General features: G+C 40.6%; 1 protein-coding gene and 1 pseudogene across 1 annotated transcript; one reads left to right on the forward strand and one right to left on the reverse strand.

The window, feature by feature from the left end:
- LOC110164112 (dynein axonemal heavy chain 8-like) lies at positions 1 to 21920 on the reverse strand (annotated as a pseudogene).
- A 2317-nt stretch (positions 21921 to 24237) lies between these two features.
- On the forward strand, positions 24238 to 27379 carry calr3b (calreticulin 3b). Its single transcript, XM_020929101.2, has 9 exons — positions 24238 to 24398; positions 24651 to 24752; positions 25033 to 25236; positions 25325 to 25419; positions 25531 to 25740; positions 25943 to 26056; positions 26132 to 26275; positions 26361 to 26453; positions 26551 to 27379. The coding sequence occupies exons 1-9, from the start codon at positions 24311 to 24313 to the stop codon at positions 26758 to 26760; spliced, it is 1260 nt and encodes a 419-aa protein (XP_020784760.2). The 5' UTR covers positions 24238 to 24310; the 3' UTR covers positions 26761 to 27379.
- Positions 27380 to 27718: the final 339 nt, after the last annotated feature.

Raw genomic sequence — 27718 nt, forward strand, 5'->3', positions numbered from 1 at the left:
TATCCAGTGGTCCGGTGACTGGACCGTGGGCAACAACACCACAGCAGTGATGTAATTCAAGTTTCAAGTGACAGGTCAAAGATTTTGAGAAACTGTCCGAGTGAGGCCAGGTACATGACATTGACCATGCTCATCTCAGTGATAAGGAAGCAGAGAATGCTCCCGCGAGAAGCCACTGGTCGATATTCAGCTTGAGCTAAATTGATCTTCATCTCTGCATCTGCTGCCACACTGAGCTTTGTGCTAATTTCAGCTGCAGTTTGCTTTGTGGTGCTTAGCATACCAATCGTGGAGTCATCATCAACCAAAGAACCTTAAATAATAGAGTTGAATAGTCAGGAATAATAAATATAATAAGAGAGATTGAATAAGAGATAAGATTTTACCTTTAGTGCTACTGAGTTTGTACAGCAAATTGTCTTCTAACTCTTGCATCTTTCTCTTGTTTGCAGTTACATCTTCAATCAGCTCTAACCTCTCTGCTTCTAATTCCTATCATTAAACAAATAAAAATAATAATTAGCAATATGAAACATGTCAAGTATAGTATATATTTTTACAGCAAACTCACATGTTTCTCTTGGAGAATGACGCGACCAAGGAGCTGGTTTTCCAGACCTTTCATATTGACAGTGAAATCAATGATAGAAGTCTTTGAGCTCACTTCTGGTCTGCATGATGGATTTGGCAGTTTGGTCGTAATATAAAGCCGAAATCCTTCCAGAACATTAATTTCTTTGTCTCCTACTTTAACCTGTAAATGACAGTGAGAAATATTGACAACATTTTTATAAATGTCACAGAGGTACCCTAAAAGTAGCTAAACTTGAAGATTACAATCTGTATCATATACCTTGTAACTTGTACCAGATTTTATGAAGTTTTTCTCAAGAACATTGTCAAAGGCAGGGTCAAGCTCCTCTTTTACATCTTCAATAAGCATGGGGCATCCCAAGGACAAACAGTCCTCCAAACGGCTCCGGAAATATTTGTGATTAAGTGATGTCACCTAAAAACAGCATAATAATTATAGACCATGAAGTCTGGAGCTGCTATAATAAAGCTACTAGGAAATCGACAAGAAAAGGGAGCCATACTTGAAGTGAATTGGCCAGTTCCTTTTTCTTAATCCAGGCTTTTCCTTGTGTCTGAGGATCTATCAGCAGGGGGTATCTTGTTGCCTTTGTAACAATGATGCCATTTTGCACTGATAAATCATCTCTTGGGAGGCCCTGGAGATTCCACTCACTTACCTTGAGCAGATTTAAAAAGTTATAACAGATGTATTAGCCCAAGCACTATGAAAAGGTGGTTCAACAAATAACAATAGGATTATGATCTTACGGTAGGAGGGTCAACCAAGGCAGTAATAAGGTTAAGTTTTTCTGTGAAAGGGATTTTATTCTTCTTGAGCTCAGCCTCCCAGATTTCTTTTATTAACATGTCTCGGAAACTTTGGTTAAACGGTCCACAGTATGAGAGAAAACCTGTGAGCTGAAGCACATCACCCAGAAGTCTGCAAAGAAATAAATATGTAAAATAAAGGTAATTCAGAAATCTCAGAAAATAATGAATAGCGGTTCACATTATACCTGTTGGTCTGTGATTTAAACTCTTTGCTCTGTTCTATCCATCGAATCTTCTCTCCACTCAAACTATCAATAAGAGCAGATGCAGCCTGCATTTTATTCTTGCACGTTTCTGCATCATCCCGTAAATCCTAAAATACAGACAATTTAGAATGTAATTCAAATATATAAAAGTAACTCTCCTGTACAAACCTGTTTCTCCTTCATAGCAGCGTCACATTTGGCTTTCACAACATCAAATTCTGCCTGCTTCTCTGCTAGCTGAGCTTCGGCTGAGTTTAACTCATTCATAGCCAGTCTATGCCGGCTTTCCTGTACAGCTAGGTTTGCCTAAAAACAAATGATATGACACCACTCAGAGACCTTCTACATAATTGAATAATTGAATGATGGTAAAGGAAACCATACACCACAGCAATTTTTTTGTCCAGGCAAGACCTGCTACATTACCACAAACTTTCTTTGCGTTCTCCATTGTATAGTCCTCCATGTCAAAATATGGCTGAAGCAGCTCCACAGTTTCTTCATTAATTTTGTCTTTCTGAAACTGTTGGAGATTTTGCATGAATCCAGCTCCACTTATCAGCTGAAACAAAGTTTGGGCTAACTGAATTCACATTGTCTTTTGATGGTTAGATTACTCTTAATAAAAGTAAACATTTTTACTTTTAGTGCTTCTGACCACGATGGCTTGAGACAATGCCATGCTGGATCAATAGATACTGTGTCCACTTTCTTTTGAAATAAAAGCAGACAGCAGTCCATAATCCTCATAATCAGATGTGGGGGTTTAGCCAGCCTTTTCACAGTAGCTATGTCGGCCATTTTAATGGTCTGAAAATTATACATATAAACATTAGTGCATAAAATTATTAAAAATGTGGCTTGTGAAATATAATTTTACATTCAGTGCAGCTTTGGCCTCCTCTAATGCAGGTTTTGCAGCCTCAAGTTTCTCCTCAGCAATGGCCTTCTCCTTACCAATTTCTTCAACAATTTTCTGAGCTCGAGCTTTGACAATTTGGACCTCATTTTTTATGACAGTAGCAGCCTGTGCACTAATGTCACTGCTGCAAAAACCTGAAGAAAAGTCATACAGTCATATTCACTCATCATATTTACATACATTTACATACATATCAAAGCATTACATTCAATTCACACTAGAGCCCGACCGATATGGATTTTGCTGTGGCCGATATGAAACCAATATAATGGAAGTTGGAGCTGAAGATAGCCGATATAATCACCGATATATTTAGTGATGTAAAAATTCACTGTAAATGTTGAATTGTTTAAAAAACTTAGGTTTGGCTCTGGTGGATTTTAAATTGGGTTTATTTAGGCAACATTTATTGTTATTCTGCCTCTTTACATCATATTTACAGACAGTAGGTTGACTTAATGGCATTTTTGCATCACATTCTAGACACTAGTGATGGGTATTCCAGTTCTTTTTAGAGAACCGGCTCTTTTGGCTCGGCTCACTAAAAGCTGCTGGTTCTTCTGGCTCCCAAGTGGCTCTTCAGATTGTTTTGTTGCAAGCAGGACTAAAGCACGTCTAAAGCAGGACTGAATCAGGACTGAACCAGGTCTAAACCAGGACTGAAAAAGGACTAAACCGGGACTTATTTATTTTATGCTAAACTACAGTCAAATATGCTCGTTTTTTAAATTTTTTTAATCGTACGTACACGCAAATTTCTCAAAGTTTCGTTTTTAGCCGCTGCCGCTGTCATATCACGAATCTGCACGCGGCGTGAAGAGAAAAAAAAGTGAGAGAAAGAGAAAACACGGCTCCCAATAAGGATCAGGCTCCCGTCGTTCCCTTCAAAGAGCCGGTTCTAAGAGTCATTTCGTTCGCGACGGACCCATAACTAGTAAAGAAACTAGCGCTATTAGCCTTTAGCCGTAAATACGTGCGCGCCGCGGTAATTAATTATATGCGCAGATGTCATAATTCACACCTCTATTCACAGCTCATTTACATATCAGCGCAGGTCCAATAGCAAATATAGGGCCAATATAGTCACTTTAGAACAGACCAATAGAAAACAGTCTGTTTATGTGCAGCAGCTAACCCATGACAAAGCCAACAAATGACAAAAACTAGCTTCAGAGTCGACATATTTCCAACACTCACCGCTCATACAGGCTCCTTCTCACATCACAAATCTGCACGAATAAATGTCCTTTTAATCCAGACTCAAACCGATTGTCCGTAAAAAGAATATAATCTCAGTGTTTGGATCTGTGTCTGCAGGTGTAAACAAACACACGTGAGTGACGTGACTCTGTGGTGTGTTCAGGGACAGTACGAACACACACACAGACAAATGACTCCGTAGATAAATACTGATGTGGAGCCACATATTAGGACATTTATCTGTCTGTAAATTGGATTAAATGAACAGAATGTAGAGAGTCTAAGATTTATAACGAGGTATAACATGCCCAGGTGAAATATCGGCCCCTATCAGCAAGCATATCGGCCGATAGCCGATATGCCTAAAGTTGTCCATATCCGCCGATAATATCGGCCAACCGATATATCGGTCGAGCTCTAATTCACACACTGCACAAAACACAAAATATTAACTGTACCTTATCCGCTTTAACTGATGCTATTATGAGCTCTTTTTCTTTCACTACTAGTTCTTTTGAAAGTTTAGCAACAGTCACTAGCCTCCATAAGTTTAGCCAATCCTATAATTACAAACCTTATTTAGAAAGAGTAAATTATACCTCATACAATTAAGAAGGAATCATTTCCTGTCCTTACCAACATTCATGCGTTCTACCAAAGTGTTGATGTAGTTATGCTTTTCACTGTACAAAGATTTGTACCCATTTATAAAACTGAGATAAGATTTGAGTGTGACATGAGTTCTTCTTCTGAACCTGTGAAACATTGTAATATAAAATCAAAGTAAATACTGATTGATCTTACTGACTTATGAAGCTGATTAAAATAGGTCTGTATTTATTTATTTATTTGAGACAGGGACAGCGCACAATTTTCACATTAACCTTGACAGGAGAGATGCATTGTACATCAGGTTGTAGCATCAGTGCTAATTTCCACCTGTAGTCCCTGGACAGGTTCATTGATTGATTGTATTTAACTGACCTTGACTATCAACTGTTCTGGAGACCTGTAGCATGTTTTGGGTTGACGGGGGAAACCGGAGCACCCGGAGGAAACCCATCCAGACACGGGGAGAAACATGCAAACTCCACACAGAAAGGCCCTGGGCGACTTGGGGATCGAACCCAGAACCTTCTTGCTGTGAGGCAAGTGTGTAGTTTTACCTTTCAAAGTAGCTTTCACGTGTCACTAATACTTTGGCATGATATGTGCCCATGGTGGACATCACAGCAGACTTCACTTCAAGGGTACAAACCAGGTCAAATCGTGACAAAAAATAGTTGGACACAGAAACAAGAGCTTCAGTGGGCCAAGGAGTGAACCAGTCCATCGTGCAGCCCGAAATCAGTCCTGGAAATTTCAAAGCTCTTGAGAAAAACTTCTGACCAACCTCTGACAAACAGAAAACACAGTTATCATTAGTGTGATAGTCAAAGTACTGGGCGGACAAAGTGGTAGTACTGTAACCTACTGGTGAGAAACATAAAACCACATGCAGATTCTTTTTGGAACGGGAAATAAAGTAGTCATAGAGGTTATCAAAGGTGTGTGGAATACGGGGAAACTCCTTTTTCATCACTGGAATCAAGTTCTGAGTAATTTCTGTTATTTCGTCTTTAGCAAAAAGGTTGGATACCTGCAAGTACAGTACATGATAACAAAAAATACACTGTAATGGCTGACAACAGACTACAGAAGTACATTAGTGCAAAACAACTTTGACTTGATATTAGATACAGAATCTGTGCTCTCACCTCTCCAGAAGAAAGAACATTGTTGAGATACTCAAGGAAGGCCTCATCTTTGATTTCATTGTCTGTGAAGATGAATGTGATGCCTTTGTCCTCAGCCCCAGCTGTTTTGTATAATACTTTTAGATCTTCCATGAAATTATTTATGTTATATGATCTGAAAAGATAATTATATCATAGTGGATATCATTGTTATTTCTGTGTATATATAATTTGCATATTGATATTTCAAACCTTGTGAGTGTGATTTGCAAGATTTTGTATCCTGCAATGAATGAAGCAAGACGAGTCAAACTCTGCTTTTCGGATCCTCCAGCACCCACAAGCAATGCATTGATATTAGCAGTTCGAATGATTCATGATATCTGAAAAAACAGCATTTAATTTAATTTAAAAGTAAATAAAAGACAGTATACTGAATAATAAAATGTTTGTTTTTTGAAGGATTCAAATATTTGTCTTAATTTATTTATTTAATTGTCTGACCTTGACAAGATGTGTCATGGCATCTCTAAAGAAAACCAAATCCAGGATTGTGCCTCTTACAGTATCATTGTGCTGGTTCTGCTACATTATCAGCTTCTCTGACAGAAACTCAAAGGATGGGACCTGGGAACCACAGTTTAGTCAGACAAAATTCAAACATTTACTTAATACCAACAGTAGAAGAGGACACACTACCTGTTCATAGATTTTTGGTGCGTGCAGAGAAGCATCATCCTCTTCTTCTCCCGTGGGTTCTCGGGCATCTCGGAGAAAATCAACAAAATACGGATCGGGATGCAACTGTGAAACCAGGTTGGAGTATACATGCTCTTGGATCACACGAGTAATAGCCTTCGCAAACCACTCTCTGTCTTCAGCACATATAAACCTACAGCAAAGCAATTACTTTCTGTATCCTCTCCTTCCCTTCTAAACAGATCAATGTTGCAACACCCTACTTGTCTGCAATGACTCGTGTGCATTCATTTTTGAAAAGGGCTAAAAGTGTAGAAATAGTACCACACTCATCTGCCTTAATGTTAAGCATTCCTTGCCAGATTCTGGACAGGTCCCTCAAATTAAAGACATAGTGAAATTTGGATGGGGTGGGAAGCATTTTTACCTATAAATTAAAAGTGATATAATGCATGACAAATATTTAGAAAATTAGCATTGTCTACAACCCATTTACCCTGGTCCACTGCCACAAGATTCTACTGGCAGACACAAGGCTTGTAACCATGTTAGTTATTTCTGTCTTGAATTTCCTAGTTGTATGGAAATATCCACAACCAATCACACCTGCACACCAAGAGATCATAAACCTTTACCCCAAATGGAGTTACATAAAAGTTTTCTGAGAGCATACGTGCATATGTTACAAAGATCTTATCAATGGAGGCGTTAGATGGAAGAGTGCAGTTTAAAACAGTAAACTCTCTCTTGAGCGTTTGTGGGATGTCATTTCTCCCACCACCAGGATGAATCATCGCTGCCAGTATCTGCACATCCTCAATCGTCATAAAGATCCCGGGCTTGTCCAGATTATACATGCCACCCATTTCCATCATCTGGCGGACTATCTCATCTGCAGTGATCTGAAACAGCAACTCATCAGAGTAAAAAACAGCACTTTTTATGAGACAGGCAAATTACACCAAATACCCACCTGGTCTCCCTATTAATTCACAACCGGCATGTTTATATCGTCAATAAAGACAGTCATTCTACGCCCCCCAGGTGGTCCGTAAGTGCTTCCGACGCGCTTTTCAATGTAGCTCTCCATGGTTCTCTTTGCAAATAAAATGTAATGGGTAATATTATTGAAAACAGATATTTATAATGGAGTGACCAGTGGCAGCAAAAACATTACCTGAAACATCAGTGGCTCTGTAGCTGAAGAGAAGTTCAGAGACTTGGATAGGTCAGTCTCAGGATCATACTTTTTTGTAAAGCTTTTAATCATGACTGTCTTGGCAGTTCCTTGTTCTCCTATCAACAACATAGCCTCCAAGGACCAGAAATTTCACTTCCTAAATTAATCACAATTAAACACACTAAATTTGTTGACATTAATTTGTGTTATTCATCCTGACTTTTTGTTGTTTAGCAATAGTTTCCAACAAAAAAGATGTTCTTGTGTTGTCCACATTTGGCACAAGAATGGAGGAATAATCTGGTATTAGATCAGTAGGATAGGAGTACTCTCCTACATGTTCACCATTCACCTAAAACACACACAATAAATGCAGTACTTCACAATATTTTGCTGTGAGGTATTAGGATGAGCAACTGGCATACTGTTGGTCTGGACCATATACTCAAAAATGGTCTCTCCTGGTTTTGTCGTGGGTACATCAATTTTACTTTCATGTGCACGAAGGTATGCTTTTAACTTGTCTCTGTCCTCTAAATCCAGAACAGCGCCGAGACTCCACATTAAGCAGAAAACAAAGAGGCGTTCCATGTGGAGGCTACCCATTAGGCCCCCGGTCTCTTTGGTTGGAATAAGGCCCTCCAGCAGGTTTACAGACTTAGGATAGAGAGTGACAAAATATGTGCTGAGTTGAATGTTTGTCTTCATTATATAAATTTGAACTTCCAAATATGAATACCTGCATTACGTAGTTACACTCCAGCAGCCCCATTTTTGGCTTAAGATTCTGCTTCATGAATAAGTAAGCATCTTCAAATATTCTGTCATATAAAGCCAAAATACTGTCTGCCTCTTTTGCATTACGCTTGTGAGTCCATCCCTAAAATATAATACAAGCTTTTAGTTGGTTTGGACAGGGATATTGCATATTACTTTTATTATGTGTAGAATTATGAGATATCTACCTGTAGAATGGGTCTCCAACTCAGTGCTGATCAACTCATAAATACCATACCCACTCAGGAGACAGTGGCAGGGGAGGCAATGTCCATGTTGTGCACTTCAAACACCAGTTTACAGGACGGAGACATAGTGATACGGTCACCATTAGCCAAAGTCAGTGTTTTGTTGTCATCAAGCACAGAGTTAAGGTTCTCAATCCAAATAGCATCCACTGGACCATTCAATACAATCCATATGAATTCCCCTGTAATTTAGAGTTGTGCATTGTTTTACAGCTACAGTTTTACAGCATACAAAGCATTCCCTCCATGTACATATAATGCTTTAAACACCTTTCTTGGCTTTCAGTGTCCTTTGCCAAAGAGTAGAGAAGATCCCATCTGTCCAGTCGTTGGTGGCTGCATCCAGGCGTCCGAACATCTGGGGAGCAGTTATGGCTTTGGGGTTCAGGCGCATTTCTTTGAGTGGGGTTCCACACTCAGTCATGGACTTCATTAGAGTGTGGATGACTGTAGTTTTGCCAGCACCACTTGGGCCCAGTGTCATCAGTCCATATCGGACACGTGAAGTTTCATAAAGCTGTAAATAATACAAACAGTAAACACATGCAGAAGTAAGGGTAAAAATATGTCTGTAATGTAAACACACCGCATTTGTATTTGAAATATATTTTAGGACTTTTTGTTTGTGTATATAAATGCCAAAAACAGGAGTTCCTTATTACCATTATATACACTGATTATATACACTGATTGATGATTAGCAAGTGATGCATTGTGAAGAAACAGGCACAGATAAAGGTTAATACCGCCTTAAGGGGCCCCAAGAGAGATCAATGCGGAGGGTAAGGATTTATGGTACCTGGACCAGCTTGAGGTTCCACGGGGGGTGGTTGACAAGCCCAGCAAGCTTAACTTGATTGGCTACAGCAGCTTGCAGTTCAACATATGTGCTCCCATCCAGTTGAATGCCAGGAAACAAATCATTAATAATACTGCGAAATAGAGGCTCATCTTCATCCACCTGAAACATAATAATGGCAAAATGTTGTGTATATACTGAGAAAACAGACACTAAAATGTCCAGCACACACCAGTTTGGAGAGATTCATGTCACGCAATAATCTCATCACAATGCTGTACTCTGTGTCATCAGGCCTGGCTCGTTTAGAAGCACCAAGAGTTCGCAAAACTAACAAAATGTTCCTCAGGCCAAAATCATAATGTACCTAACACATTATGGCATTTTAGGCAAACATCAGTAACAGCAATAGCAATATGCCAATGGTTCCCAACCATTTTGTCTTGAGTACCCTCTAAACATTGTCTTTTAAAAAAATAATCATAAATCATAGTAGTATGTTTGCTACTATATTTTCTTGTTTTGATAATACAGAATACAGAATTAACCCCCAAAATATTCATGAGGATGTACTATTAGGGATAGCTTATATTAAAATACTGAACCCATTCCAAGTACCCCTTGGCAAGTGATTGGGTAAGTATTTGGGAAGCACTATGTTAAGTACCTGTTTTGTCAGTTGCTCTTCACAGAGTTTATAAAGGACAAAGAACTTCTGGGCCAAGATAACATTTTCATTGAATCTACAACTGGCCAGTTTGACTCGCATGATGATCTAACAGAAACAATCTTTAAGCGCTTTGTTAATTCTTAAAGTGATCATGTTGTGTATGAACAAACCTGTTGATCAGGAACCATCACGGACATTGTTCTGAACTGTACTTTCAAGTTTTCAGGCAGCTCCTGGCGACCAGCATATTCCGGATTCTAATGAGCATATAGTTTATAAGTTTAATCTTATTAGTGTGGCCCTACAGTTATACCTTTCACATGTGTAATATTATACCATTGTGATAAATAGGCCAAACTCTGGATTTAGATCCACACAGTCTCCATCACTGAAGATGAAAGTGTTTTTGAAGTTTTTTGCGTGCTTGCAAGACGATGTAAATCTGTTGAGCTGCCACAGACAGCACAGGCAAATCTATTCTGATGAACTCATCAAAGCAGCCCCATGAACCAGACTGGGCAAGGCCTGAACCACAACATAAGAAAGATGAGATGAACACTGTATATAACAGGCCTACACTGTAAACATACAGTGTACTAGTATTAGACTGACACCTTTATAAATCCTGCCCAGGCCTCGGAAGTCCATCTGGTCAGAGCAGTTAAACACCACCACATACTTGCCCAGGCAGCGGCCCATGTCTTTGGTAGTCTCTGTCTTACCAGTTCCAAGCTGGCCCTGCAGGGGCTCCTCCCATGCTCATATCGAGCGCCTGAGCCAAGGTTATGTAACACCTATGAGCCAGAAAGCATGTTTATATTAAATACTATAAGGATAAATAGATTTTTACTTTGCTTTACTTCCTACCTGCAGTTAGTGGCATGACTAAACGGTCAGTACATCCAAGAAACTCATTCTGATAAGTGAAGTCCACATTTGTGATGGAAACTATTACTTTGTCCAAATGCTCTTTGTAGTAGAATCGGCTTTGCTTTAGCCATTCAAAGTCTTTGACAGTTCTTATACGTTTTTTAACCTTTAATGAGGTGAAAAGTGATTATGTTACTAAAACGTGTCATGTGACAACATAAAATATTAATTATAAAATTCTTACAAGGTCATTAAAAATGTCACTCTGATGCACATGAATAGTGACAAGCGTCTCAAACTTGACTCTGTCAAACTTAGATAAGTCATAAGTAGTTTGTTTTATGAGTATACTCAGCAGATTTAAGAATTTCTTTTTAGCTGCTGGCATGATCTCCTTGTCAAACTCAGCCTTGTGCAATGCATCTTCTGCATCACGTGTCCAAAGCATCTGAATACCAAGTAGGCCGACCTACAAAACCATGCAGTCTAATGAGCTTTTAAAAGACACAGCTGTGCAGGATGTGAAAAAAAAAATGTGTATGTAAATTTTGTGTATTCAAACCTGAGCTTGAAACTTGATAAGAAAAGGTAGAAGATCAAAGTCCTCATTGTTGGTCTCCAGGTCTGACGCTTTGATAACAGAATGCATTGAGACCTGCTGTTGTTGCAGAAGGTCACCTAACCACAATTCAACTGCTCCCTGGGCCAGAACAGGCTTATTCAACTATAACCACACACATTTCAAATTATTCAAAAATGATGACATGTGGCGCTATTGAATACATTGCATAGCTTGATTAAAATCTCACACAGTGACAGTGACAAATGTATTATTTTTGATAAAACTGCAGTTGTAATATAACTTACTGAAAGTTTCTCTCCCTCCTGTGATATGCATGTCAAAATGTTGTCATATTCTTGTGCATGAAATTCTACTTCATTGACATTGTCAAACACTCCCAGCAAGTGTGACTACAAATAATCATGTAGCAATTAGGTTCATAATCTTACTATAACATTATGCCAAAAGTGCAAAGTACAAACCTGGATTGTGTGTGAATCACTGGCTTGCCCCCCTCCTTGAACCGTCACCTTATCGTGGTGGAGGGGTTTGAGTGCCCGAATGATCCCGGGAGCTATGTTGTCGGGGGCTTCATGCCCCTGGTAGGGTCACCCAAGGCAAACAGGTCCGGGGGGACGGGTCAGACGAAGAACGGTTCAGAAGCCCCTATGATGAGTGTACCAGCAAGGTCAGTTACGTCGCCCGGATTGGCGTCACCGGGGCCTCACCCTGGAGCCAGGCCTGGGGTGGGTGCTCGCCAGCGAGCGCCTGGTGGCCGAGCCTCCCCCCACGGGGCTCGGCCGGGCTCAGCCCGAAGGAGCGACGTGGGGCCGTCCTCACGTGGGCCCACCACCCGCGGGAGGATCCATATGGGGCCGGTGCAGAGAGATCTGGGCAGCAGTCGACGGCGGGGGCCTCGGCGACCAGATCTCCGGACATGGAGACTAGCTCTGGGGACATGGAATGTCACCTCGCTGGGGGGGAAGGAGCCTGAGCTTGTGCGGGAGGTTGAGCGTTACCGACTAGATATAGTCGGCCTCACCTCCACGCACAGTTTGGGCTCTGGAACCCAACTCCTTGAGAGGGGCTGGACTCTCCATTTCTCTGGCGTTGGCCGCGGGGAGCGGCGGCGGGCTGGTGTGGGCATGCTCATTGCCCCACAGCTCAGTCGCTGTGTGTTGGAGTTCACCCCGGTGAACGAGAGGGTCGCGTCCCTGCGCCTTCGGGTCGGGGACAGGTCTCTCACTGTGGTGTCGGCCTACGGGCCGAACAGCAGTGCAGAGTACCCGGCCTTCTTGGAGTCCTTGGGAGGGGTACTAGACAGTGCACCGACCGGGGACTCCGTTGTTCTCCTGGGGGACTTCAACGCCCACGTGGGCAACGACAGTGACACTTGGAGAGGGGTGATTGGGAGGAACGGCCTCCCTGATCTGAACCCGAGCGGTGTTTTGTTATTGGACTTCTGTGCTAGTCACAGTTTGTCCATAACGAACACCATGTTCGAGCACAAGGGTGCCCATCAGTGCACGTGGCACCAGGACACCCTAGGCCGGAGGTCGATGATCGACTTTGTCGTCGTGTCATCTGATCTCCGGCCGCGTGTCTTGGACACTCGGGTGAAGAGAGGGGCTGAGCTGTCAACTGATCACCACCTGGTCGTGAGTTGGGTTCGCTGGCGGAGGAGGAAGCCGGAAAGACCTGGCAGGCCCAAGCGTGTAGTGAGGGTCTGTTGGGAACGTCTGGCGGAGCCCTCTGTCAGAGGGACCTTCAACTCGCACCTCCGGGAGGACTTCTCCCGGATTCCGGGGGAGGCCGGAGATATGGAGTCCGAGTGGGCTTCATTCTCGGCCCTCTATTGTCAATGCAGCTGCTCGGAGCTGTGGGCGTAAGGTCTGTGGTGCCTGTCGCGGCGGCAATCCCCGAACCCGGTGGTGGACACCGGAAGTAAGGGATGCTGTCAAGCTGAAGGAAGGAGTCCTATCGGGCCTTGCTGGCTCGGGGGACTCCTGAGGCAGCTGACGGGTACCGGCGGGCCAAGCGTGCTGCAGCCCGTGTGGTCGCGGAGGCAAAAACTCGGAGCTGGGAGGAGTTCGGGGAGGCCATGGAGAAGGACTATCGGACGGCCTCAAAGAGATTCTGGCAAACCGTCCGGCGCCTCAGGAGGGGAAAGCAGTTCTTCACCAACACTGTTTACAGTGCGGGGGGAGAGCTGCTTGACCTCGACTGGGGACGTTGTCCGGCGGTGGAAGGAATACTTTGAGGATCTCCTCAATCCCACCGTCACGTCCTCCTCCGAGGAGGCCGAGGCTGGGGACTCGGAGGCGGACTCATCCATCACCCTGGCCGAAGTCACTGAGGTGGTTGGCAAGCTCCTTGGTGGCAAGGCTCCGGGGTTGGATGAGATCCGCCCTGAGTACCTGAAGTCTCTGGATGTTGTGGGGCTGTCTTGGCTGACACGCCTCTTCAACATCGCGTGGCGGTCGGGGACAGTACCTCTGGACTGGCAAACCGGGGTGGTGGTCCCTCTGTATAAGAAGGGGGACCGGAGGGTGTGTTCCAACTATAGGGGGATCACACTCCTCAGCCTTCCCGGTAAGGTCTATGCCAGGGTACTGGAGAGGAGAATTCCGGCCGATAGTCGAACCTCGGATTCAGGAGGAGCAGTGTGGTTTTCGTCCTGGCCGTGGAACACTGGACCAGCTCTACACTCTCCATCGGGTGCTCGAGGGTTCATGGGAGTTTGCCCAACCAGTCCACATGTGTTTTGTGGATCTGGAGAAGGCATTCGACCGTGTCCCTCGTGGTGTCCTGTGGGGGGTGCTCTGGGAGTATGGGGTCCGGGGCCCTTTGCTAAGGGCTGTCCGGTCCCTGTATGACCGGAGCAGGAGCTGTGTTCGCATTGCCGGCAGTAAGTCAGACCTGTTCCCGGTGCATGTTGGACTCCGCCAGGGCTGCCCTTTGTCACCGGTTCTGTTCATTGTGTTTATGGACAGAATTTCTAGGCGCAGTCAGGGGCCGGAGGGGGTCCGGTTTGGGGACCACAGGATTTCATCTCTGCTGTTTTGCGGACGATGTTGTTCCTGTTGGCTTCATCGAGCCAGGACCTGCAATGTGCACTGGGGCGGTTTGCAGCCGAGTGTGAAGCGGCTGGGATGAAGATCAGCTCTTCCAAGTCCGAGGCCATGGTTCTCGACCGGAAAAAGGTGGCTTGCCCTCTCCGGGTGGGTGGGGAGTCTTTGCCTCAAGTGGAGGAGTTCAAGTATCTCGGGGTCTTGTTCACGAGTGAGGGAAGGACGGAACGTGAGATTGACAGGCGGATCGGTGCAGCTTCGGCAGTGATGCGGTCGCTGTATCGGACCGTTGTGGTGAAGAGGGAGCTGAGTCGAAAGGCGAAGCTCTCGATTTACCGGTCAGTCTTCGTTCCTACTCTCACCTATGGTCATGAGCTCTGGGTAGTGACCGAAAGGACGAGATCGCGGATACAAGCGCTCGAAATGAGTTTCCTCCGCAGGGTGGCTGGGCGCTCCCTTAGAGATAGGGTGAGGAGCTCAGTCACACGGGAGGAGCTCGGAGTAGAGCCGCTGCTCCTCCACGTCGAGAAGAGCCAGTTGAGATGGCTCGGGCATCTGTTCCGGATGCCTCCTGGGCGCCTCCCTCGGGAGGTGTTCCGGGCATGTCCCACCGGGAGGAGGAGGCCCGGGGAAGACCCAGGACACGCTGGAGGGACTATGTCTCTCGGCTGGCCTGGGAACGCCTCGGGGTCCCCCCGGAGGAGCTGGAGGACGTGTCTGGGGTGAAGGAAGTCTGGGAGTCCCTGCTTAGGCTGCTGCCCCCGCGACCCGGCCCCGGATAAGCGGACGAAAATGGATGGATGGATGGCACTGGCTTGCCCTAGAATCTCCAGAAGTGCTGGATCAGATACAAAGAAGAAGCATGGGAAGAGAAGCCTCTTTTTCTCAAGATAACTGTTGGTAAGGATAGTAATTATCAAACAACAAAACCACAACTTTCTCCTATCACAAAGGCAGACAATACCCGGCAAGAGACTTTTGACTAAATTCCAGCTGCTTTTGTAGAGCTGGTAGAAGGTCGACTAAAGTAGGATCTCCAACACAGCACTCCACCACGTTCGGGACAGTCTGAGCATGCTCCATGAGTTTAATCCAGGTCTTGTCGATACTCTGAAACCGTCTGGCTTTTTAACATTTGGTAAAGGTTTAAGTGATCTTATCATTGATAGTTATTTTTTGCATCTCTTCCATTATCTAAATAAAACTTTTTTGCACCTGTGGCAGGTCTTTGACAATATCTCCACCAACAAACACAGCCTCCAAATAAATCAACAAATTTTGCACAATCATCCACTGTTCAATGACCTCAGATGAAGTAGAAAGTTTAAAAAAACAGTCCTGGATCTCAGTTTTGTAGTATGCACTGTACCTGAAATTCACACAGCAATGTCCAAAGCATTAAAAACATGTTCCGATCAAGTTAAAGCCAGTCAAAGATTTGAAAGTCTGAAGGATTACTGCTATCACCTATTACTCATGAGAGAGCTGAGCAGCATTAGACTGTCCTCCAGTGTGGTGAGGATCTCTCCAGCCTCGGCTCCTTTCAGCATCAGTTCTCCTCTGTCTTTGAACGTCATTAGACTCAGAGTTTGGCTCATCCAAATATCTTTCACTTGGGATAACTTGGCTTCAATGTCCTTTTCTTTTACTGAGGATATGCAAATGTCCTAACGACATAAACAATATGTATCAATTAAACATAATTTAATTACTGTATTCACATTTAGCTTATGTCTGGGGGTTTCAAACCTCAATATCATCCTTGTATTTCAGCAGAGGAGCTTCCATAATATTCCTCAGGGCAAAGTTGTCAGACTCCACTGGAAAACGGTGGCGTGTCAAATCTGCTATTCGATCCCAATGCCGTTTCATCATAGACTTGTTGGCCATCATCTCAAGCAGTGGGCATGACTCATTAAAATCATCTATGGTCTTTTTAAGGTCAAAATAGGCCTGCCAATCTTCGGCATCTAAAATATAAAGAGCACAAGTTACTACTTACTATGGCAAATAATAGTTACAGAAGGTTTTGTGAAACAAAGTAAAAAGTAATACAGATACCTGTACTGAAAGTCTAAAAGTTCTGAGTTGATTTTCTCAATGTCTACATTAGTCCACAATATGCTGTAATACCCAGATATCGTATTCATCACTGCGTCATAAAGGTCATATAGCTTCTGAAGTAGATTAAGTTCTTTCCTAAACGGATCACATAAAGAGACGGAATCCAAATACTGTTACAGTAGTCTCAGATGAAAACAGACAAGTTCATATATTTTCATTTTAAATACTTTTTCTTATGTAGACATTCATAATCTGTGACTGGCAAACCAAGAAGCTGCTCCCCAGATGTGTAGGTGGTGAAATTTGACCATAATGTTTCAAATGTTGCCTGAACAAAAATATGTTACTTTATTTTAACATAAGGGTATGAAAAGAAATAAAGTTTAAATAAACTTTTAACAGAATGATATACTTTTTATATCATAATATCATTATAGACATTGCCTCAATGTGATGATATTGTTACCTGACAAGCCTGGAGTCTGCGACTGGCTTCTTGTGGTGCTATTCCCACAACCAAGGGACCTTCCTAAATGTGTGCAAAAACATACCGTTAAAATCTAACTTATGTAAGTGGTTTTGATTTAACAAAACTAACAAAACTCACTGTATCATATTTTTTCATAAACGTGTCGACATCTTTCTTGAAAGTGCAAACACACTCCAAAAGGTTTTGTCTGAACATGGCCTGCCTTCGAACAAGATCATTTTGCACTGACCTCTAAAGATTACAAAAAAAAAAAAAAAAAAAAAACTACTGAAAAAACTACTGGAATCATAATTTTCGAGTGATAGTTTTTTTCTTACAGCTTGGGCCTGGAGCTGGTTGTACAAATGTCTCAGCTTGGACACACTCTCTGACTCTCTTTGTGTCACAGGGGTCTGAGATTTTGTAAGAATGTCAAAAGCCTCCTACACAAAGAAAGATTAGTATGAAGTCAAAAACACATTAGACAGTGAAATCATGGCAATTTACCTCAATGGAAATCAATGTCTTATCAGTTCGTACTTCTACATCCCTGAGATTGGACAAGGCTTTCACAGCACAGTGCACATCCTCCAGATCATTTACAGGGTTAGACAAATGGGAAAAGTACTGTGAATGCTTGTTTCAATCATTTTCTGCTTGTATTTCTCCTTTAGGAATTTGCACAGAAGTTCTTTCGAGGCTTGAGTCTCTTCTGTCAGTGTTTTCTTTATAGGGTCTAAGAAAAAAATAGAAAATAACACTGTAAACTGTATTTACAACTACTATGAATATTTAGTATAAAACTGCTATACATGCACAAGTCAACATCCCAGTGTCTAACCTGTTGACAGCTCTAAGAATCCTAAAACATTAAAGGCGATAATGTCATCAATTTCCTGAAGGATGGAATCATAGCGCTGGATTTCACATTGTACTTGAAGGAGGGAGGGGAGGCTTTCCATGAACTCCTAATTTAGGTTGCACAACAGTGAATAAGAGAAGAAGGTTCAACAACTGCTTAAGCGAAAACTGACAAACCTTGATTTTGACATTTCTGTCCTCCTCCCAGATGGATCTGAACGTGCTGAACTGATCCAGAAAGTAGGGCACGTCTCCTTGAGAAGTGATGACCGATTTCAAAGTGCCAACTGTCTTTTTGATGTCCTCATGTTGGCCAACTTTATGATAAAAATTTCTCAATTTCTTCCTCTGCAAGAAGCAATGCAATGTTATTCATCAGTATTGTGTACTATGATGAAGAATTTTGCTGTCTAAATTGTTACTTTTCTTTTTGAAGCCAAAAGTGCTGCATTCTCAGTTCCAGCAGGTGATGCCCTTGTTTATTTCTAGCACCATGTCTGTTATTTGGTTAACAGCCACTTGACTCTGCCAAAGAATATATTCTATAACATATCTAAAATATAACAATTAAAATGTACCTATAAGAACTGTTAAGACACTTTGTCCAAACTCGTTTTTTTAGAATCTCTAGAGAAAACATGGTTATTTTAATTAGAACCTCTAGGACTTGTGCAGTTACGTTGTCATAAACCTTTTTGACTTCCTACAAAGAAAGTTATGCCATTTGTGATTTTTTTTAAAGAAAAATAAATCTAATGTGAAGTTGCAAAAGCAAAGCACCTTTTCAAATGTTATATATTTCTCCATCTTGTCTTCTTCTTCTTCTGTGACTGTCAATGCCTTCTGGCCTACGGACGATACATATAATGAGTGTATTTAACAATTTACTGTAGAAACTGCATTCCACATAGCTGATCATACCAGGAGTAGGTATGTCAGTAGGTTCAATATCTTTTAATCCATGGACATCAATGAATATGTAAGCCAACTGTTTTACCGCTGTATTTATGTGACTGCATTTGTTGTTGAGTAATTCTGTAAGTGCTGTACAATTGGACTAAACCAAGAGGAAAAAGTATATTAAACTACTTTTGATAATGAAAGATACTGTGAATGAACAAAAAAATGCTTTGTTTATGGAGATCAGATGTTGTAAAGTAGATGGATCCTCTGGCAGCTCAATCAAAACCATCTCAGAAATGTCCTTTAACACAGCATTTATGTGGATATTACAGATATTCTGCACCTAAGGATGAGGGATAAAACTAAAAATGTATCGGTTGCAATAGGAGAGTCTTCCTTCATATATTTTAGGGAGGCCAAAAGTTGGCATGTTCATCTTAGTTGAAAAGTATATTACATTACATACTTGCTGTAAAATGTTTTTCAGGTCACACAGAGCGACATCAGCATGTTGAAAAAATTTATCCAGGAGAAAGGATGACCAAGTGAGTATTACTGCCCCAGGGAGAAGGGCATATTCAACCTGTTTATAAAAGAAAACAAAATTTGCTAATCAAGACGTTTTGAAATAATGACCACATTACCTACTGCTCCAAAACTACCATTACATTTTTAACTTTTGAAGCCATCAAAGCACTGAACTCTGCTGGTATCTTCTGACAAGTTGACTCATATTCTTCCAAAACATCCTAGAAGTAAACAATACAAATTATAATTTAGGCAAATGGGAATTCTAAATATGTCTAAACAAAACAAAAAAATTGTGCATGAGTTACTTGTAGCCTGTCATGATCAGCCTTGATTTTGCTTTCTAATGAGATTAAATGTCTGGCCTCCAGTGGAATCTCCAAACCCATCATCAACAAACACAGATAATCTCATACACTTTAGGATCAAAGTTGACCAGGATTTTCTCTGTCTCTGGATGACGAATAAGAAGTGTGTTGTTCAAGACTAGGACACAAAAGATATCAGAATAAAATATATACAGTATACTATTGACACTTGTACCATGACACAGCCTAAAAAAGATATTTGGCGCCACCTAGTGAAAAGTAAAAAATCTAAAGGAAAGGTTATAACCAACCTTTGAGGTGTGACACTTCCTCCTTCCATGCTTTGTAGTGAACAGTTTTGTAGTCTGTCAAAGCTGTAGTCGTCTGATTGTACATCTTGACAATACCGCGGCCCTCGTGATTTCGGAGGATGTCAGAATTCGCCTTTTTGAAAAGTTCCATCAAAATTTTGTAACATATAATTTAACTGTATGTACGCTTAAAATCTTTACATGCTTGGATGAAAGACATAGGTTCCTCTATCTTTTTGTACAGATTTCTTGCCCACCTAATCCTCCCAGTCAAAGGGGGCATATTTCTAGCAAGGGGAGTCTTTCTCCTTGGAGTATAACTGTAACCAATCCACAGAGAAGCATACTTTATATGATTTTTGAACACTATACTAAAGTAAAAGATAAAATATTGCGAGTGTACCAGGTTCACAAAGTTTAGCTCAGTGACAGAATGTTGGAGAATAGAAGCCAAAATATCTGGTGTTTTGGCATTCAAAAAGGGAATGTTGAGCTTCTGAAAACTGCAAATAGAAACACACGTTGTTAAACAGTTTAATCCATTAAGTTAATTTTAGTTTAAATTTCTGAACAAATAACAAACCGGAGCAATAAGCGCAGAGCTTGCTGAGTTGTTGTGATATTAGAGAATGATGAACTCATAAATGTCCACAGTTGCTTCTGCAGATGAAGAACAAAACAACACATGAAGAACAAAAAAAAACCCTATTGAAATACTTGTTTTGGGGAAAAAATCTAAAACAATACCTCAAGATTGCTGATTTGACCCATAAACTCCACAAACTCAAGTTCAAATTCAAAGTTTGTTGGAGCGAGTATCATACTGTCTCTGCTCACACTACTACCACAAGTAGTTATTTACTAATGTTAAGTATATACTACAATATATTATTTTATAGTATAACCTTTTCAAGTTTCTTGCAAAATGTATCAAATGGTCCAAATATGTGTATTTTTGAAAGCTCTTTGCAAAAGGGTATCTTTGAATGCTTTTCCATCGTCTTCTGTTCAAAGCAAGACTTGTATTCGTTGAACAAAGAGATACAGTCCTGCAACATACTGCAGTTATGCAATCATACTTGCATAAATCGATTACTCAGTTTATCATGACTTAAGTTGGGGTTTCATTTACGGTTACCTGCATTTTCTGGGTAAGGATCTCAGGATTATGGTCCCATATTTGATATCGTCCATTTTCAGAGATGTAAGTTCTACATGCATTTAGCATTTGAATTGTGACCTGCAGAAAGTCTTTGTAAATGTCCTGATTCTACATGTACACTACACTACAGTATAGTCATCATCATAATTATTTTTCTTACTTTTATTAAAAGTATGGTAATCTTCTCATCTGTATTGTAGTACAGTGACACATTGTAAATCATGTGAATGTCATTCAAAACATTCTGCACACTTGTAATCACTGAAATCTATAACCAATACATGAGAAATATAAAGATTTGTGTTATTCAGTAAACCATTCACATTATGTTTTGAATTCTTCTTTTCTGTTCTTACCAGGTCACTGTTGTAGAGCGGCTGACAGTCTTTTTCTAATGTACTCAGAAACTTTATATTGTCTTTTGCTTCCTTAACACGATCACACGAACCTTGGCATCCAGTTCCTGACACATCTAATAAATAGTTTAGTGTGTAAAACAGCTTTTGTCTCATATGATTATTCTTCAAACTGGAAATGAGTTTTATTGTACCTTTAATGTTTTGGACTTGCTAATATAAAGAACCTTAACCACAGCTTTACACTCAGAGCTTTTGATGTGATTAACAATTGAGTCAAACTTCAGAGACATTTGCTTCCAATGTTCTAACTCAGAAAGTGATCCTGCAGAATCATCAAGGCTCCTCACTTGATCAATCTCAAGTAGGACCTATAAACAAAACTAAAATATTTTAGTCAACAAATTAATATCAAAACAATGAAGTGCTGATACGTAATAACAAACCTGATCAATTTCCTTGTACCATTTCATCAAAATTTCCTCAAAACGACGCACCATCTTAAGGTCTGCAGCTGCAGATTTCATATCATTCAGGCAGGCCACTTTGGAAAAGTCTATATCAGTGACTTTGGTCATGTGAACAGTGCTCTCCTGCTGTCCTTGTAAATCTGGAGACAACAAAGTGTTAAATATGAGAAATACATTTAAAGTCTAATTTTAACAGTACTCACTATCTAATGAGCCAAGAAAGTTATTTACTGTGAACCTAAAGTTGTTTTTAAATTTCTCCCCATGTCTTGACTGATTTAGCATGCCCTAGTGTTGTGCTGCATCTAAAGCTGGCAATACACCACTGAAAGTATCCTTGATGCCATTCAGAAAACCATCTTTGCCATCAATTGTCAGAAAAAATAATTTCCTAAAATATGTTCAAGGTTTTAAGCTTTTAGGATCACACAAGCAGTGTGTGTGTGATTTGCATAGGCAAACTCACCTTGTGAATATTTTCTGGAGTCACTGAAATGTTATCTTGTTTTCGCACAAAGAAGCAGCCACTTTCCAGTTAAGCAAGTCTTAGACAAATTGGCTAAAACCAGCCTCAGAGTAGTTTCCCCTTTCCCCAACCCAGGGTAAGACCTCCCACACTCTAGAATACAAATAAATACATATGGGTGCGCACCTTTAGTCACTTAATGATAAGGATCTGTCATCATGTCAAACACAGTAGTTAATAATGGTTTTATGAGAACATACCAATTCCTGGGATTTCAGCCTCTTGGTAAACAAAGGAAATACATTTGCTGCCTCGTTTGGCAAAGAATGTATCAAATGCATCAAGCTGTTGAGCAGACAAACACAGATTACAGAATTAGACTGAAACTAATAAAGCTAAACAGACACAAAGCTGTGTTTTGTGATTTACAGGAATCATAATTATAATAATAATCAAAAATAATCATACAAACTTACAGAAGATGCATCTAAAATAAAGTCTTCAACTGCAGAAGGCTCCAAAGAAAACAAGTTAGCCAGGATATCAAACATGTACATGTGTGCAGGAGTAAGAACCCTTTTCCGCTCATCTCTTAACTGCTTGTACCTGGTCTAAATGAGGAAAAGTTATTAGTCAACTAAAATAAAGTAGCCTAGTACACAGATTAGGCCTACCTGTTATCATCATATGGTGCCAGAGACTAAATTTACCTGTGACTCCTGTATTTTCAGTTTTCGTGCATCCATCTTGGTGACTTTAGATCGTCAAATGCAGTGCTAGAAAAAAAAAGTAAATGTATTATTATTACTATTAGTGGTATTAGTATTAGTATTAGTAGTAGTAGTAGTATTATATACATATATATATATTTTTTCTAATTTTACAGAGACTCCGGTTGTTCGAATAGAAAAAAAGCTTGGTTAATTACTGTCATAAAATACAACACACAACATAAAATAAATACTAAATAAAGCTAGTTTAATGTTATACATTAAACATTATACATAAAAATTACAGTGTAAACGCAACAGTTGAAAGTTCTAGTTAACGCTAGTTAGTTGATTACTGCTTTGGTTGCGCATTCACCAGTTTTACATTCACAACGTTCTTACCCTAAAATGTCCTCGATAATGTTGTTTTTCAGCCGGTTGAACGCATTTCTTTCTTTGTTTTCAAGAAAAAAAATCTTCTGGCAATTTTCTCTTTCAACGGTAAACGTTAACGAACGTTGACACATTTTGGGCACGCGCGATGTGACACCTTAGCAGCTTTATCTGATTTTTAAATATAACGTCTTCGTATACACCTGTATTTTTCTCATCCTTGGCTTTTGTGCGTCCATCTTGGATAATACGATATTACAGTACAAAACTAAACTTTAACCACGTTAAAATTAGAAACTGATTTTAAGATAGTTAGCAGTTCTAGAAAAATAAAAAATAAAAATAAATAAATAAATAAACTTAGAATAAGAGGACGTTAATTTGTAGGGTCTTTTGGCTCCCTCTATGGGTCAGGATTTCACATGCTGTGCCCCTTTTGAACTTTCCGTCGACGTCAAGGTCCCTTAAACAAAATTATGTCATTCGTACTATTATCAATGATGTTATGCTCTTGGGGCTAGTGGTAAAAATATTGATGAAGACATCTTCTTGAAAACGTATTAAAGTTGAGGGGAAAAACACGTACGTTAATTCTGTTTTGGTGACAATATGATTTTAGGGAGTTACTCAAATTTCCCATGGGCATTAAAATCAATGCTTTTACGTGCCCCTAAGGTGAAAAAGTGGCGGGGCGTGTTAGGCAAAGTGATGCAAATATCCGGACAGATCTCACCATAACAGCGGCGGTTTGGGGGACTGGCTGATCCGGGCTGATCTGGGACCAGTTGAGCAGCTGAGCGTGTGTCTCGTGGTGCACTGCCATTGGTCCAGGCACGGCACAATACTGGCCAATGGGAAGGAGACATCTGTTCACCGGAGTCACTCTAAAATATCCCGTCCTCTTCCGTGTGCTCATTCACAACTCGAAAAGGTTGTCGTGAAGACTGCATTTGGGGTGAAAAATGCAGATTTTTACTGTAGTAGCGGTGGTATTTGCTGTATGCAGCGTACACGCAAACGTGTACTTTCGGGAGGAGTTCTCGGACGGAGGTAAGTGTCAGTAATTGCCAAAATCCATCATCAAACGTGCAGCGATTTATGGATCCTGTCTTGGCATACTGTAAGCGATGATTTGGGGCATTTAAGCTTGAGCCATCGGTTTTTAAGCCATTGTGGATGCGTATTTCTCACTAAACTGTTACTAACATGTTATTATCAAAAGTAATTGTCGTCCCATGCACTAGCTTACAAACTGGCCCAGAAAGCTAGCAGGCCCAAGTGTAACTGAAGTTTTTTTTCTAGATGCTTGGAGAAGTCGATGGGTGGACTCCAAACACAAGTCTGATTATGGCGAATTTAAACTCACCGCTGGGAATTTTTATGGCGATGCAGAGAAGGATAAAGGTAAACACACTTGATTACATTAGACAGCTGTATATTCAGTGAACGGTATTAGTTAATCATTTTACATTCTTGCTGTATTCAATTGAAAGTGAAACTGAATTAAACAAATTCTTGCAAGTCATGTGACCTTTTTAATGATACCTTGTGATTGGCATTTGCCTATCAGTCTGATGTGTATTCAGTTTCTCCATTGTTTTATTTGTCGAATATGGAGTGCCTTTTATGTTAATTGGAGTGATAAAGGTCTTTTATTGTTTATTGTTTGCTCTTTGAATTACAGGTCTGCAGACAAGTCAAGATGCTCGTTTCTATGCAACCTCTGCCCGCTTTGAGCCATTTAGCAACGAAGGCAAATCCCTTGTTGTTCAGTTTACTGTCAAGCATGAGCAAAAGATTGACTGTGGGGGTGGCTATGTAAAGGTCTTCCCTGCTGACATGGATCAGACAGATATGCATGGAGATTCCACATATTATATTATGTTTGGTAAGTTATCCATATATAAGTGACAACCAACATAAACCATACTGAAAGTGAAAGCTTGAATAAGTGTGTGTTTTTTTTTCTATTTCAGGGCCAGACATCTGTGGCTACAGCACCAAGAAAGTCCATGTGATCTTTAACTACAAGGGCAAGAATCACCTGATCAAAAAGGAAATTAAGTGCAAGGTATTAAAAAAATGTGTATATATAAACTTTAAAAACACTTTATTGAGCTTTTGTTTAAAAAATAAAAAATAAATCCAATGTCTAATCCATATACATTTTCTTCTCTGTCAGGATGATGAGCTGACTCACCTGTACACTCTGATCCTGAACCCAGATCAGACCTATGAGGTTAAAATTGACAATGAGAAGGTAGAATCTGGCACTCTGGAGGATGACTGGGATTTCCTGCCTCCAAAGAAAATTAAGGATCCTGAGGCCAAGAAGCCAGAGGACTGGGATGACCGCGCCAAGATCGATGATCCTGAGGACACCAAGCCTGAGGTAAAAAACAAAATATTATGTTAGTTCTATTATAGTTTGTTCAAAGTTATGTTGTATAAATATAGACAATGGTGGCAAGTGTGTCTGCAAATGCTATGGTTAATTTCGGAGAATTTTGCATTTTGAATACATTTTATATAAAAAAAGGGTGACTTTCCCAACCACACTGGCTTCACTGCTATAACCATATTTGTGTCTATAGGATTGGGACAAACCCGAGAACATCCCTGACCCCGATGCCAAGAAGCCTGATGACTGGGATGAGGATATGGATGGAGAGTGGGAACCCCCCATGATCCCCAATCCAGAGTACAAGGTAAGCTCTTTCCCTGCTCTTATCATAAGCATACTCTTAAGTTTTATATTTCTCTAAAAATAATGATTTTTGCAGGGTGAATGGAAACCCAAACAAATTGACAACCCCAACTACAAAGGAGCCTGGGTGCATCCCGAGATCGACAACCCTGAGTACAGCCCTGATGCCACCATCTACAAGTTTGACAACATCGCTGTTTTGGGACTTGACTTGTGGCAGGTAAAATTTATTAATTTGTCTGCATGTTATTGTTAGAAGTAATACAAAAACTCTGTTATTTATCCTTTTATTTTTTTTCCCTCAGGTGAAATCTGGTACCATCTTCGACAACTTCCTGATATCAGATGATGTGAAGGAGGCAGAAGAAATCGGAAAAGAAACATGGGGTGCTACAAAGGTAATATAATGTAGATGGTCTTTAACATAAAAAAAAAAAAATATACGATCAAGAGTAGAACAAATAGTAAATGTTATACTCTGATCTACTTCAACAGGAGCCAGAGAAGAAGATGAAACAGGAACAGGATGACGTAAAACGCAAAGAGGAAGAGGAAAGAAACAAGGCTCAGGAAACAGAAGAGGCAGATGATGAGGATGAGGATGAGGATGAAGGAGAGGAGGAAGAGGAGGAAGAAGATACTAAAGATGAAGAAGAAGAACAGTCGGAATCTAACGAAGCAGCAAAACACAAAGATGAGCTCTGAGTTGACTGTGAAAATGTGAAATTAGTTTATTGGCATATGCTTCTAGGGAGGCTCTGTCCTCCATTCCCAGGCATTTTGTGGCTGCTGTGCATCCTTTCTCTGGGAATGGAGCACAAGACTTCTTATGTGAGGGTGAAAATAATATAAGGAAGTGTATGTTATTGTTGTAAGTTCATTTTGAGGTTTTTCATGCCCCCTGTTTTAGAAGAATTGTCAATCAATCCCAAATGATTTACTACAGTTTATTTTAGGCCACTAATACTCTTCCTCAGCAACATGTCAATTGCTGTTTGTCACACACTGGCTCATCTGATAAAATAGTTAAACCATTTGAATAAAAAGTAACGTTTGATATCATAAAATTCTAATCTTTACTCCTATGAAAATCAAAATGGACTGAAGTAAGTTATTTTGGTTGTGGCACTGACCTTCAATACTGAAAATGAAACTTGAGTGCTAAAAGAGATTGTATGTCCACATTGAAGCTGCTTGAATGTTTTTTCAAACTATTGGTGAAACCCCGTGTGACTCTCAACAACGTAAAGTCACAACTGTTTTCTTTTTTATTGGACAGAATGTCAATACCAAAGTTTTTATTAAAAGAATATAACCATACAAACCTGTTGTCTATTACTTATGACAAATGCAACTGAACTGTAAAAACATCAAGGGCGTGTATACATGGCTCTTGGCAAAAAAAATTAATTGAAAACACTTTCTGTCCGACCCTGACATTTAAACCATTGCTCATGTTCCAGAATGATTCAGACTGGTAAGGCAACAACATCATGGAAAAGCAAAACAAGACAATTGTTTTTATGTTTTTTTTTCCCCCAAGACTTACTTCATACCATAACTCCCTGCAAGACAGTTACAAACTTTTCAGGAAAATGGCACAATAATTCAGGTTTTACTTTCAATTCTTACATCATCTCTTTATTTTATTCTCAAGATCCAT

Source organism: Boleophthalmus pectinirostris, unplaced genomic scaffold, assembly GCF_026225935.1.
Source record: "Boleophthalmus pectinirostris isolate CB_2022bp ecotype Guang Dong unplaced genomic scaffold, ASM2622593v1 HiC_scaffold_16, whole genome shotgun sequence".
NCBI classification, from domain to species: domain Eukaryota; kingdom Metazoa; phylum Chordata; class Actinopteri; order Gobiiformes; family Gobiidae; genus Boleophthalmus; species Boleophthalmus pectinirostris.